The sequence below is a fragment of the Panulirus ornatus genome, chromosome 66 (genome assembly GCF_036320965.1).
Source record: "Panulirus ornatus isolate Po-2019 chromosome 66, ASM3632096v1, whole genome shotgun sequence".
Classification (NCBI taxonomy): Eukaryota; Metazoa; Arthropoda; class Malacostraca; order Decapoda; family Palinuridae; genus Panulirus; species Panulirus ornatus.
The window spans coordinates 13,955,760-13,970,537 of record NC_092289.1 but is presented as its reverse complement, the minus strand read 5'-3'; the positions used below and the strand labels follow the sequence as shown (position 1 = coordinate 13,970,537).

At 45.6% G+C, this 14,778-nt stretch overlaps 1 protein-coding gene across 3 annotated transcripts in view; it reads left to right on the top strand.

The window, feature by feature from the left end:
* Positions 1 to 13,522, top strand: part of LOC139746694 (metalloreductase STEAP4-like) — a 37,182-nt gene extending 23,660 nt beyond the window's left edge. Inside the window, exons 1-12 of one of the 3 annotated variants that reach the window (XM_071658139.1) lie at positions 804 to 942; positions 2,524 to 2,724; positions 3,996 to 4,262; positions 5,289 to 5,412; positions 5,791 to 5,943; positions 8,652 to 8,790; positions 8,997 to 9,202; positions 9,505 to 9,653; positions 10,250 to 10,377; positions 12,093 to 12,171; positions 12,552 to 12,757; positions 12,957 to 13,522. In XM_071658139.1, coding sequence (XP_071514240.1) covers positions 2,538 to 2,724; positions 3,996 to 4,262; positions 5,289 to 5,412; positions 5,791 to 5,943; positions 8,652 to 8,790; positions 8,997 to 9,202; positions 9,505 to 9,653; positions 10,250 to 10,377; positions 12,093 to 12,171; positions 12,552 to 12,757; positions 12,957 to 13,082 — 1,764 coding nt within the window. In that variant the 5' untranslated portion in view covers positions 804 to 942; positions 2,524 to 2,537 and the 3' untranslated portion in view covers positions 13,083 to 13,522. Of the gene's footprint in view, positions 1 to 803; positions 943 to 1,547; positions 1,568 to 2,523; positions 2,725 to 3,995; positions 4,263 to 5,288; positions 5,413 to 5,790; positions 5,944 to 8,651; positions 8,791 to 8,996; positions 9,203 to 9,504; positions 9,654 to 10,249; positions 10,378 to 12,092; positions 12,172 to 12,551; positions 12,758 to 12,956 lie in introns of those variants that run through there. The other 2 variants (XM_071658140.1, XM_071658141.1) reach the window with 2 other exon arrangements.
* The last annotated feature ends 1,256 nt before the right edge of the window (positions 13,523 to 14,778 follow it).

The following is a 14,778-nucleotide window of genomic DNA, read 5'->3' as shown; positions in this document are numbered from 1 at the left end:
GTATTCCCTGTGTGTCGTAGAAGGCAACCATAAGGGGAGCGAGCGGGGGACTGGAAATCCTCCCCTCTTGGTTTTAATTTTCCAAAAGAAGGAACAGAGAAGGGGGCCAGGTGAGGATATTCCCTCAAAGGCTCAGTCCTCTGTTCTTAACGCTACCTCCCTAACGCGGGAAATATATATATATATATATATATATAATGTGTGTGTGTGTGTGTGTGTGTGTGTGTGTGTGGCTGCTGCTTGTGATTATGATTTGGGTTTTACACACAGTGAGGTCAACGCTCGCGTTGCCCTGTTTCACAACATTATATATATGCACCATTTCTTTACAACTACGTGTGTGTACACACACAGACACACACACACACGTACACACACCATCCTAAGCCAGTTACCCATCTGTCGACCAGCCTCAAGGGAGGAAGAAGAAAACTTGGAATGCTTGTGTGTATACTTCCTCCATCAAGATTCAATCAAACTTAGGTGGGCGCCACCCGGAGCGAGCCCGTGGTGACTCATGGTCAGCAAAGCTCAGCATCACACCACACGCGCCTGTGTATGTGTCGTGTCATGACACTATGGCCAACTGTTATCCAGACATACATATATCCCGTATCACCTTATCATCTGTCAACAGTAAGTCAGTTGAAGCAATCGGCCACAACCAAAGCGACCCTTTCGGACAGAAACGATTCACATCACAGGCGTGTTAAGGACACAATTCATGATACACGTCGAGGGGACTATGACCTCTACATACATGCATACCCTGGTTTGACACCGTCTTGCCTAATGTATGACTGAACCAGGGTGTCATAGTGAGTAACTGGTGGGGAAATGATGATGACATTCACGTTTAGTTAGCTACCAGGAAAACCTCGGTGCTCAGTATAGTGAGTGTGTATACCAGGGTAGCAGGTCCCGCTCCGTCATCACCTGCAGGTAAGGAGGGAAGGAACTAGGTAGGTTCTGTGTTAACTCTGTGTGTTTCCTGGGTCGGCTTCAACATCGCTAGTTATCATATTGCTCTGTTCAACGAAACCTTTCAACCGTAATGTTTCGTTTTTTTTTCTTCTTTTTTACACCCGATCGCTAAGTGAAGCAGAAGACGAATGATATAGTCTTTTACTTCTTTTTTTTATTCGTAATTCAGTCCCGTGAGTGTCTTTCGTATCCAGCGCTTTTACTGTGGCTAGAATAACATTTGATCTTTATTTTCACCCACATCATAGATCGTTGAACTCCGACATGAGGTTTGGGGGGAGGGAGTCAAAACTGATAGTTTTCACACAGGTCCTGGGGTAGGCAGCCTACTGATTGTATTGATGATGCTCACAATGGTCGTGGTATGGTTGTAGCGGTCTGAACGAGATAGCTCCGGTGGGCTCGATGCACTTATTGGTGCCGAACTTGCAGCTTAGGAACGAAGGATCTCATATGGCATGAGGTAAAGGTGGCGAGACTTAGTGCCGTAGCTTTTTTCCCCAACTGTTGGATGAGGCACAGGGGATGGTTGGACACAGATGGAAAGGAGTAGCGTGATGAATGCCTCACTGAACAACTTCAGGTGGGTGTTGGAGGACCAGTGAAGACAGTAGGGTGGGATTGGGTTGGAAACGAGGCTTATGTACAATGAGCAAGATTTTGATAGGGTTGACAATGACTGAGTTAAAGACGGATCTATTCTGTAGCCTATAAAGGATGTTGTGATGAGCTAAACTAGCTGAGAAGGGATGGTAGGGTCTTTGACCTGCTTTCATCGACCAGGGCATCCATCAGGATGAAGGAAGCGCATCTTCGTGTCCTGTGGCCCGTCCTCAGGTGAGGGGCTTATAAAGGAGGAGTCGGCTGGCTCCTCGGAGGCTCACAGCTCGGCAAGGCTCATTGAGCGAAGGCTGTAAAACTATGATAGGACACTCCACCGCAATCTAGAGTTGATGTCTTTATGAACGACTGTGGTTTAGCTGACTGATTCGAAAGGTTTTGCTGAAGATTGTGTCGTGAGCTGGATCGCTCTATGTGCATTGCTGAGGTCAGTAAAGGCGAGAGAGAGACGGAGAGAGATAGTGTTTGAGTCTGTGGTAGATAGCGTACCGCAGTGGTGCAGGACACTTTACAGTCACATCGAGGTAATACGAAGGAGGAGGGGAGGAACATGGTCATCTTCCAATAGGTCCTTAACCAAGTACTGACACAGGGTATAAGATCGTTCGTTCAGTGGCTGACGTTATTATCTAAACAGTGAGGAAGGTGTTCGAGATTTTCGACTGGTGGTTATGATTTGATCTCAAGCGACCTCCATGATTCTGGCAGTCGATGGGCCAATGACCCTCAAATGACCAATTATACGTAGTAACTGACAGTGCTGCCGTTGGCATGTGTCGCTTCATGATCTGTTCTATAATCTCATGTGGTGTATCATCAAGTGAGGTGGGTATGAATTAAGACTGAAATTTACGATAACATCTCTATAACATCGAGATGGCGAATAATGTTTTACCTCACGCTTCGAATGCACCACAGGAGAGCCCAAGACGATGGACGAAAAGGAGGAACTCCATCCCACTGAGGAAGACGCACAAGTGGAGGGTCAGGACAGTGAGGTGGAGCAGCAGGCGGAGGGACGTCCTCCCACCCCTGTAGGAGACAATGACGAGCTCGGCTGCAGGACGCCCCCTGTACCGCTGAACCTGGGCAACATCACCTTGCATGTATATGATAAAGGTAAGTCAGACGCTATATAAACTCTCTAGACTGAGTGCTCTGTCATTGTGTGTGTGTGTGTGTGTGTGTGTGTGTGTGTGTGTGTGTGTGTGTGTGTGTGTGTGCTAAATTTTCGCTGGATTACAAAAATTTTTGTCACTTCCTTCACAAAACTTCCTCAAAACACGTTAACTTTCGGGACATCAACATGATGTACGTAGCTCAATATTCTCTCTCTCTCTCTCTCTCTCTCTCTCTCTCTCTCTCTCTCTGGTGTACTCATTCATTCATATGTCTATAACTCCGACTACAACACCTGTACCTTTAGACAAGACTTGTGCTTTAGGATGAGATTCATTCCCCCAACGCACCCCTTCCCCCATTCCTCCAACGCACTCTCCCCCCCCCATTCCCCAACGCACTCTCCCCCTCCCCCCCTCCATTCCCCAACGCACCCCTCCCTCCATTCCCCCAACGCACTCTCCCCTCCCCCGCTCCTTTCCCCAACTCACCCCTCCCCCATTACCCCAACGCACTCTCCCCCTCCCCCCCTCCATTCCCCAGCGCATCCCTCCCCTCCATTCCCCCAACGCACTCTCCCCCTCCCCTCCATCCATTCCCCAACGCACCCCTTTCGTTCCTCTGAAGCACCCCCCCGCCGGCCTGAAAAGTTTTATCACGATGTTCGTAGATAGTGAGGGACGGAGATATTCATATCTATGCATTGGAGTCTTATCTTTTATCATGGTCTATGACACATTTGCGACAGATTCACTGATGCTGAGTAATATATACTAATTTGCTTAATCTGTGTCTGATTTGCCTTATCTTTGCGGCTTTGGGGAAAGCTCCAAAAAAGAAAGTATTGGACTTTTAGAAGAATTTCAAATGATATGCTATTGCTTCTGTACGATCAAGAACCACCCCCACTCCATAACAAATGCAGCATTTTACCTTCCTTATAAAACTTTTTTGAGAAATAAGTATAGCTGGATTCATCCATATACAAATTGCTTTTTTTTTAGTCCATGTGAAGACAAATTTCAAAACTTCTCTTCTTTACTGATATGGGTCGAAGGTGTGTTGAAGAGGTTCTGTAATGTTTAGAGCTGTCTCTGTAATCACGACTAATCAAGAACTTTAATTAGCTCATAATTACTTTGTAATTACTTTGGGCAAATAGCCTGGACGTAAACCAACAGTGTTTTGTGCTACCTGTCATAGCAGCAGAATGACCAGTGTATGTGGACGAGGTCGACCAACATTCACTCACACCAACTTGTGTCCAGCAGACAGCGACCCCAGGCTGAGCCAGGCCTCGTCTACCACCACCTCGTCCAGCTGGAGCGCAGAGTGGAACCCCTCGTCCCAGGATGCCCAAGAGGACGCCAATCCTCGCATCAGCTGGGACGTCGAACCCCGGGATGACGACGGCCGGGAGTCGAGACCCACCACAGGCGATGGCTTCAGCTTAGCCACTACGGCTTTCTCCCCTTACGACCCGAGGTACTCCCTCAGCGCCTCCTACAGCTTGCATGGGTACAGCACCCTGCCTATCGGTGAGACTCTTACAGGCACAATTTTTCAAAGGGTGTGTAGAATCTGGGCGTAGAGTATACGAAGGTGGTGTTCCTTCTGGTGGTCCAGTCTTTGACGTAAGTCCTGAAGCCACGATGGCATTTCTCACAATATGGTTCAATGATGAGGCCACTTTTTGAGCTTCGGAGATTCTGCCAATATTTCTAATGTCTAGGTCTTCATTTTTAATGAGACTACTTATCGAGAACGGGTTATAGGTTAGGTTAGTGACTGGTGCAGCCGGTGTGTTCCTTGCTTACCACTAGATGGTACGTATCTAAATTAACTGTGTATCCTTCTTAGATAATACATACTTCTGAATGAAACCCGCCTTCCTTACGTAACATGATTTCCCCCCGACGGAGAAAAAAACAGAAAAACTTTTCCCTGTGTGGGAAAAATATCCGTACCCCGTAATAGATCGCTTTACATGAGATAGTTCTCCCAACCCAACCCTCAGAGAGATCTTCTACAAGGAGCTTCCATCCTCAGGGGCAAGTAAGATCCGTCCTCGTGAACAGTATATTCTTTAGCCTCATAGAAAACACCTTTTCCCTCCCTCCCACGATACATCGTGGCTACTCACGAAAAGATCTTTTTCCTCCATAAAGACACTATCTCTAAGAACGGCAGCTCAGTTTAATGTCAAGTCCCATCCAGTAACAAACACCCGTCATCCCTCAAGATTATGTCCTACCCAGTGAAAGAACCTCTGCCCGCTGAGGGAGTTCCATGATCAGTCAGATCCCAGCTCGATCACCTCTCAAAGACAAGACGGGTCTGCACTAGAAGAGCCTTCTAGCCAACTACAGAATAATTTCCCTCTGACTTATGCATAAGGCCTCCTTCTTCCGACCCAGATTAAGCCTTTGTTCTCCCTCCCTAAGAATGAACACCCCACGTTAAGAAGGACCACATCTTAGACAGGGACCATTTCAGAGAATGTCCATCCCCCTCTCTCCCTCTTTCCCCTCACTTCCACTGGGCACACTTCCCTTCTTCTACAGGAGAGGACGGGAAGAAGAGGCTGGTGGTGCTGGGCAGTGGGGACTTCGGGCTGGCCCTCACAGCACGCCTGGTGCAGGCCAACTACAGCGTCGTCGTCGCCAGCAGGAACCCTGAGAAGAACAGGTAAGTGCTGCTACTGACGAAGGAAAGGTCTGGTTGGTGGGCAGACTGGATGTGTGTGTGTGTCACTACCTGTTTGTAGTGTTTAAACTCGGACGATACCCCATCTCATGAACTTTCTCAACTGTCATACTGCTCACAATGTCATATTCTCTCATAGCTAAAAACCTCATTCTGTATCAAATCAAACTCAGTCTTTTATCAGAAATACAACACCATCTCCTACCATAGCTAAAACCTCAAGTTTTCTATCATAATCATAACCCACCATCATCATTTATCATATGTATGATAAAAAGTAGCCCAGATTTCACAAGCCCCATTGGATGATGTACGTTATAATGGTTAACATGACATAACGTTGTATTCTGGGCGTTTCAGGTCCAAGGTGAACGATGCCGGTGGCATGATCATGACGCAGGCGGAGGCCATGCAGCAGAGCAACCTGGTGGTGGTGGCAGTGCCCTTCCAGCACGTCAGTTCCTTGCCTCTCTCTGTCCTCAGCAACAAGATCCTCGTCGACGTCAGTAACAGGTGTGTGTGTGTGTGTGTGTGTGTGTGTGTGTGTGATTACGATTTGCAGTCTGTCACTGGGACTAAGTTTTACATTCGTGTTGCCCGGTCTCCTAACTTTGTATATATATATATATATATATATATATATATATATATTATATATATATATATATATATATATATATATATATATATATATATATATGTATATATATATATATATGATCACAGTTGTCCTTGATGATAGCATGATGGTGAAATCTCACTTCAGTAGTTCATACAATTCTATCTAGCATGTAATTTTTCTATACATGTGGCACATGTTTCGTGGAGGTAATCCACCTCATCAGGTGCCAGCATCTAACGAAGTTATTTAAATTCCAACATCACACTTGAGTCCCGCCGTCCAACACCAATCTGTACAGACCAACCACTGTCCGTTTTGTCTGGTCGTAACCGTTGTAAGGGAGAGTGATTAAGGAGTGTCACGTGGCTGGATGTGTCTTGAACAGCTTTTTATGTTTTCGTGTTTTGTCAATTCTCTCATAATGATTTGGTTAATGCTAGGACAGGCTTTAGAATTGCCTAGGGACAAAATAAGGCAGATTCAATGACGTTGCGTGTGACATAATCAGCAGAGGGGTATAGAATAACTTGATTTTCAAGATCTATGGGATGATCATTTTCATGACAATGTTTAGCGATCGCATTTTCGTGGTCATCCCTGCGTACTGCATGACGGTGCCTATAACACCTCCCCGTTACAGTTTTACCTGTTTGGCCTATATAGATATCTTCACATGCCTTGCATCTGACGGCGTAAACACTCCCAATTGTTGCATAATTTGCCCTACTATTTATCAAGGTCTTACTGATGGTGTTATTGTAATGGAAAGCAAAATTGCAAGCACTGATTTTAGAACATGTCTTAGATTAGCTGAGTTGGGAGAGTAGAGCAACACTAAACATTTAGACTTATCCTTATTTGTCATATTTTTGTTACAAGAAGCATAAAATGTCTTCTTAGCTTTCCAGTAAGCTTTGTTCACAAACCAATTGGGATAATATAACAGCCTAAAGATACGTCTTATATGACTACATTCATCTACCAGGCCTATGGGATCACATATCCGTTGTGCTCTTTAAAATGTAGACATATAACTACAGACATTTTTATAGAGGAATCATGTACAGAGAAATAATGAATATAACTTAGAGTTGGTAGGTGTCCTGTAGATTTTAAAGGACAAATGATCAGATTCTCTATTTATCAACACATGAAGAAAGGGTAGTTTTTCCTTGAACACTGCTAAGATGTTTTGCTAACCATTTAGATAACTTATAACTAAGGGAATTAACAGTTGGTATAATTGGTCTGAAGGGACATCCATCTTTGTGAGTTTTGAAACCATATATATATAAAGAAGAGAAGGATTGACCATCGTAAGTGACTTCAGAATGTCGTGGTGCTTATTCAACGATTGGTTGAGTCTATAGTTCAAGGTCTTTCATCTATTGCTAAGGGGATTGTATGTTAATCTTTCATATGTATCAATATCATTTAAAAGCTCCTGAAGTTTACATTTTGAAACACCTGACCAGTGAAAGTGTTTCTAAGTGTAGGAACATGCCACAAAGATTCCAGAGAGCCATTTAAGATCTTAAGAGAAACGAAGATACACACATCATCAAATCCGATAAGACTAGCCAGTTTGTGATTTTGAATACAGTCAACTATAGATGTAAACTTCAAGGATCTTCATATCAAGAGACACTGCCTTTGGCAAGCCTATCTAAAGCCTCTAGTTGTTTGACTACCATCCAATCCTTTCCCACCCTTTCCTCTTTCTCTGGGATATGGCCTCCTTCCAGCGCAAAGATACCATCAACGATTTACGGTTACGAGCCTCCTGCTTCACTAGATCTTAGAGCGGTCTTCTTGTCTGCTACAATTCCTCCTTCAGTGTTGGTTCGTAAAGCCTACATGTCTCTTAGCTTTATCTAAGATTTTCCTCTCTTGCCAACAGACACCGTTCCTCAACGGTCTGCACTTTCTTAAGCCTTCCACCGAACGGACCATAGATCTCCGTGATTGCTCTGTCTCTAACAGTGCATAGCTCTCTCTCTCTCTCTCTCTCTCTCTCTCTCTCTCTCTCTCTCTCTCTCTCTCTCTCTCTCTCTCTCTCTCTCTCTCTCTCTCTCTCTCTCCACTCTCGCGTCACCATTCCCTGTGCGCCTGTGTGTCAGTGTTTCCCAGGTATCTCTGTTCCACTGCATCAGGTGTTACGCTCTGTTTCTCTTCATTAGTCCCGAGGACTTTGCTGCAGCCTCCTTCCCTCCCTTATCACAAGTCACTGGTGTGTGTGTGCGTGAGGGAGAGAGAGAGAGAGAGAGAGAGAGAGAGAGAGAGAGAGAGAGATTCGTTACCGTGTCACAGGTTCATGATTGTCATGTCGCAAATCAAAATCATTCTTGTGAAAGTCAAATCGTCGAAAACGCAAGTTAAATCGACGTCCACTCGAGACGAATCTTCGTACACTTGAGGTACGTCAATGTAAACCTGAGATGAATTGTCGTAAACATGAGATGAATCTCATACACTTGAATCGTCGTACACTTCAGGTAAACTATCGTACACATGATACGAATAGTAGCATGCCTAAGATAGAACTTCGTACACGTTAGATGAATTCTTGTACACAATAAGAAGCGTCGTACTCCTTCAGGAACCCGAAGACGAGGGATCCTTCCCAGCGCAGCCAGGCAGAGCATCTCCAAGCGTTGGTTCCGACAGCCAGGGTTGTGAAGGCCTTCAATGTCCTCTCCGCATACACCCTGTCCCGAGGCATCAGGGGAAGCAAGGAGGTAAGACACAGGAGAAGATGGAGTGCGAGGAGAAAATAAGGGAAAGGAAAATGAGGGAAAGGAAATGAGAAGGAAATGCACCTTTTCTTTCCTGGATAGGCATGTGTGAATACGAATATAGTTGTAGATTGATAGATAGAGATAAACAGAGAGGTAGATAGATAGATATCATTTTACAACCACTTGAGAGAGAGTCCTCATTTCAGGTGCCGGTGTGTAGCGACAACGACCTGGCCCGAGCTGTGGTCTGCGTCATCGTCAGGGACCTGGGATTCGATCCCGTAGACCGAGGTCGACTCCACAACGCCCGACAGGTGGAAGAGATCCCGTTCACCTTCTTCCCAGAGTGGAGGTTCGGCTTCGTGGTGTCTGTCATCGTCTGGATCCTCGTGTTCTTCATCACACTATACGAGTAAGTCTCTCTCTCTCTCTCTCTCTCTCTCTCTCTCTCTCTCTCTCTCTCTCTCTCTCTCTCTCTCTCTCTCTCTCTCTCTCTGACAGTTATGCGTGTCTCTGGGGCCTTGTTGGGAACATGGTAAGGGAGGGAGACCATCCATGCCCTCACGTTCGCCAACCAGTCAGCTGTTTCATCATAACATTAAGTCACCTGACGGCTAACATCCCAATCTTGACGTCACGAGACATCTGACAGACCACAACAAACCGTGACGTCACGCATCACTTGGTAACACAATTGCCGCATTTTCTCGACAGGCGGCAGCTATGCGGGGGCGAAAGGAGTAAACACACGTCCAGCAGCAGGTCCTTCGACTGGAGCACCTTCGACACCGTTGCAAGAAGTAATGTCTCCATGTCTTGTGCCGGCACTGCACTCATCCTTTTAGCTCTCTGTTATCTACCAGGTGAGTGAAAGACGATAGACAGGTATCTAGACGACTCATAAATGCTTGGCATGTTTGTTGAAAATCTTTACTGGGTGAATCGAAGGCAGTTAGTGAGGGAATGTTTCGTATATAATAAGTGCGTGTTGGCAGGTGTTATAAAGTTACTTCTGCACGTGTTGGCAGGTGTTATAAAGTTACTTCTGCACGTGTTGGCAGGTGTTATAAAGTTACTTCTGCACGTGTTGGCAGGTGTCTTAAAGTTACTTCTGCACGTGTTGGCAGGTGTCATAAAGTTACCTTTGCACGTGTTGGCAGGTGTTATAAAGTTACTTTTGCATGTGTTGGCAGGTGTCATAAAGTTACCTTTGCACGTGTTGGCAGGTGTCATAAAGTTACCTTTGCACGTGTTGGCAGGTGTCATAAAGTTACCTTTGCACGTGTTGGCAGGTGTTATAAAGTTACCTTTGCACGTGTTGGCAGGTGTTATAAAGTTACTTTTGCATGTGTAGTCAATTATGATAAAGATCCTTTTACATACGTGTTGGCACGTGTCATGAAGATATTTTTGCACATGTTAGCAGGTGTGATAAAGATACTTGCGCACGTGTTGACAGGTGTGATAGCGGCGTACGTGCAGCTGGTGCGAGGTACCAAGTACTCTGAGTTCCCCAGATGGTTGGACAGATGGCTCAAGGGAAGAAAACACTTAGGCATCCTCATGCTTGTCAATGCCTCTATCCATGTGAGATATCACCTGTGTGATTACTGATTGTGATTACACTGGTTGTGATTACTACTTGTGATTACTGGTTGTGATTACTACTTGTGATTACTGGTTGTGATTACTGTGATTACTGGTTGTGATTACTACGTGTGATTACTGGTTGTAATTACTGTGATTACTGGTTGTTATTACTGTGATTACTGGTTGTGATTAATATTTGTGATTACACGTTTGTGATTATTTGTGAGTACTTTGTGCTTACTACCTGTGATTACCATCTGTGATTACACGTTTGTGATTATTGTTTTTGATTACTGTTTATGATTACTACTTGTGATTACTGGTTGTTATTACTACTTGTGATTACTGTTTGTGATTACTTGTGGTTACTGGTTATGATTACTGTGATTACTGGTTTTGATCACTTCTTGTGATCATTGTTTGCAATTACGACTTGTGATTACTACTTGTGATTACTGGTTGTTATTACTACTTGTGATTACTGTTTGTGATTACTTGTGGTTACTGGTTATGATTACTGTGATTACTGGTTTTGATCACTTCTTGTGATCATTGTTTGCAATTACGACTTGTGATTACGACTTGTGTTTTACGGGAGAGTGTTTACCTCACGACCCATTTTCTCTGGCGTGATTTGGGTGGTATGGGAGATGTAAGATTTTGTTTGCCGTTCGCCACAATTGTTTGCCTCTGTGTTTGCGGTCCAGAAGAGTCAGGGATAAACACTAGTTTGCTGTCTTCTTTCCAGCGATTAGGGTAGTGAGGGTGCAATTATTTGGGAGGGGTTAAATTCAGGGTCATATTTTTCTCTATGGCCTGGTATAGGCTTATTGGCTTGGTGGGTGGATATATCAGTGAAGTGTGGGATGGTGAAGAGGATGAGAAATTGTATAAGACGAACTTCTTTGGAAATGGATGTGATCGTGACATGTGTGTAAATCCTGGGCAGACTCATTTCCTGTAGACTTGTGCATGTTTTGGCGGTGATTGCTTGGGCTTTGGCTGAAGAGTTCTTGAGAAGAGGTAGTGGGCAGAGGGTACCCCCAGGTGGCTCCTCTGTGTGGGCAGAGGGTACCCCAGGTGGCTCCTCTGTGTGGGCAGAGGGTACCCCCAGGTGGCTCCTCTGTGTGGGCAGAGGGTACCCCAGGTGGCTCCTCTGTGTGGGCAGAGGGTACCCCAGGTGGCTCCTCTGTGTGGGCAGAGGGTACCCCATGTGGCTCCTCTGTGTGGGCAGAGGGTACCCCAGGTGGCTCCTCTGTGTGGGCAGAGGGTACCCCAGGTGGTCCTTCTGTGTGGGCAGAGGGTACCCCAGGTGGCTCCTCTGTGTGGGCAGAAGGTACCCCAGGTGGCTCCTCTGTGTGGGCAGAGGGTACCCCAGGTGGCTCCTCTGTGTGGGCAGAGGGTACCCCAGGTGGCCCCTCTGTGTGGGCAGAGGGTACCCCAGGTGGTCCTTCTGTGTGGGCAGAGGGTACCCCAGGTGGCTCCTCTGTGTGTGTGTGCAGAGTTGAGGTGCACAAAGCTGGAAATGTCAGGTGAGTTTGGCTGCCGGAGTTGGTAGTCAAAGGAGCTTACCTGGTAAGGTAGGCTGTGGACCTCATGATCCAACCAGCCTCCCTAAACCAAGGGATTAGGGGAGATGATGATGGCCATACGGAGGGGAGCTTGCAGTAGTGGAGTGAACTGACATCTTACCTCACGTTTGGGCATTTCAGGTGCTGCTGGAGCTGAGTAAGGGCACTGAATTTGGAGGAGGTACATACGACTGGAGAGGACCAACCTTCTTAGCCTGCGGTGAGTCTGAGGACATGAGTCAAGGTGGAGAAAGAGGAAGAGGAAGAGGCAGGTGGTGTAGATGAAGGGAGAGGGAGGGGAGGGAAGACGATGCAGCCATGGATAAGGGACCATCGGCTGCAGTGATGACTGAAGATTGAAGTGGCCAAAGAAAGAGTAGATAAGAGATTTAAGAGAAAAGGGGGAGATGAGGGTAGAATGATGGACGTTAGATTAAGTGGGAGGATAAGAGAGAGAGAGAGAGAGAGAGAGAGAGAGAGAGAGAGAGAGAGAGAGAGAGAGAGAGAGAGAGAGAGAGAGAGAGAGAGAGAGAGAGATTGACTATCAAAAGCCACCATATCCCCTGCCACTCACCCAGCTGCTGGTCATCTTCCCTACAGGAGCTCTGGCCTTCACCTTGTCCGGAGTGTTGGGCATAGCCTCCCTGCCTTCTGTGGCCGCTTCCATGACGTGGAGGGAGTTCTCCTTCGTTCAGAGTCGTCTGGGATGGTTGACTCTCCTCCTGGCTTCCTTCCACCTCATCTTCAAAGGCTGGGATGCTCTCTTCACTCCTCACTTCACTTGCTACTTTCCCTCCGTTGGTCAGGTGAGTAGACGAAGCCATAATGAATGAGAGAAGCAGGATGATAGATGTGATAACGTAAAGAAACAACGGCAAGAGAAGACACTCATAACTGTAATGGACGAAGGTATCAAAACATAAGATATATTCGAGTATGATTCATTTGTTTCATGAATGGAGAGAAAGATCCAGTGATGCATTGTTTCTTGTCTCTCCCCTGCAGTTTTTGATGGTGATACCACTGTTGACTCTAGTACTGAAGCTGCCATTGCTACTACCTTGCGTGGACTCGGCACTCACCAGCATACGCCAGGGCTACGAGAGGGTCTCTGTCTCTGCCAATGTATAGGGAAAAGGACTGGCTACCTCCAGGCACCTAACATCATGATTTCTCCTATTGGCGCCCTGCACAACTCCTCATCCTCCTCATTGTGGTGAAGGATCTGGCTCCCTTCAGTCACCCATCACCACAGGCGTACGACAGGGCCACGAGAGGGCTTCTGTCTCCGCCAGTGTTTAGGGAAGAACTGGCTTCCTACAGGCATCTCTCGCCACAGCTCCTGCCGATGCTGGAAGAGGAACCATCACAACAAAGGCTTTTTTTTACCTATGAATACACCAGGAGATATACTCTTCTGTCACGTATTAAGATTTGACTTGAAACTGACTGCGAGCGGGGTAGACACCACACCAGTCTCATGAGTTTGTATATATCTGATGGAGGAAATGTTTCTCCAATCTCCATGGTGACTACAAGAAACCTTGTGCAAGAATAAAGGATACTTATGCTGTCCGCTTTTTACACCATATTTCGGTTAGCTTATATGTGTTTCAAACTCTTTACTAGCCTGACCAACATAAAACTTATTACAACCTGTACATGGAAAGCTGTACACATTACCAGTCACGTCCTTCGAGAAATGTTTTAGTTTCTTTTTTCTTTGTACACCTAGAAGTCAGGTTTTCTGAAAGTTTGAAGAACAGCAACAAAAGTGTCATGGAATAGTGGTAAATAGAGTCTCAGGTCTATTGTCTTACCTTTGTTAAGAATAATAATAGAATCACTTTTTGGCTGTGTCCTGAGCTTGGTGCTGAAGTTCATACGTCGCATATGACTTGAATTCTACGACTCAAAAACTCTTATAAGCTTGCAAAAACATTAACATGTACACAGATTCCTTTATCACGTTGACTGAAATATATATGATGAGCACTGCATAAGGTATCGGAGAATTTCTGGTACACTTTAATTCTTAGCATACTTAAGTTTGTTATCATCTGTGTATCCAAGAAGGGTGAAGCATTGTAAACTTCTTCTTCTACAGTGGCGTTTGTAGCAGGAAACTAGTCATTCTCCCTTATCAGTTCACACTCACTGAGAGAGAGAGGGTTCACCGAAAACATAAGACGTCATCAACATATCCTAAACCATACAACGTAGTCTGGTTTAGATATTACATGACGGTCTGGTATCGAATTATTCCATATGACATTTGGTAGTGTGGGTTTTGAGAGACTGTCCATAGCGACACCAAATCTTACATAAGATGTTGTCAACATATCTCGATCATAAAGTATTATCTGGTTTGTCGAGTTTTTTGAGACAGGGAAAAGAATAAGTCTGGAAGTCTCTCAGTCAACTCAGAGTTACGTACATTTATTTAGTACACGAGGTGGTGGGTCATCTCGAGCAAGCACTTTGAGGTGGTGGGTCATCTCGATCAAGCACTTTGAGGTGGTGGGTCATCTCGATCAAGCACTTTGAGGTGGTGGGTCATCTCGATCAAGCACTTTGGGGTGTTGGGTCATCTCGATCAAGAACTTTAAGGTGGTGGGTCATCTCGATCAAGCACTTTGAGGTGGTGGGTCATCTCGATCAAGAACTTTAAGGTAGTGGGTCATCTCGATCAAGCACTTTGAGGTGGAGGGTCACTCGATCAGGCACTTTGAGGTGGTGGGTCATCTCGATCAAGGACTTTTCCTTTTCTGTTTTTCTTCCATTGGCCCATTCATCAGCGTCGGATGTCTCCGTCCACTTGTTATGC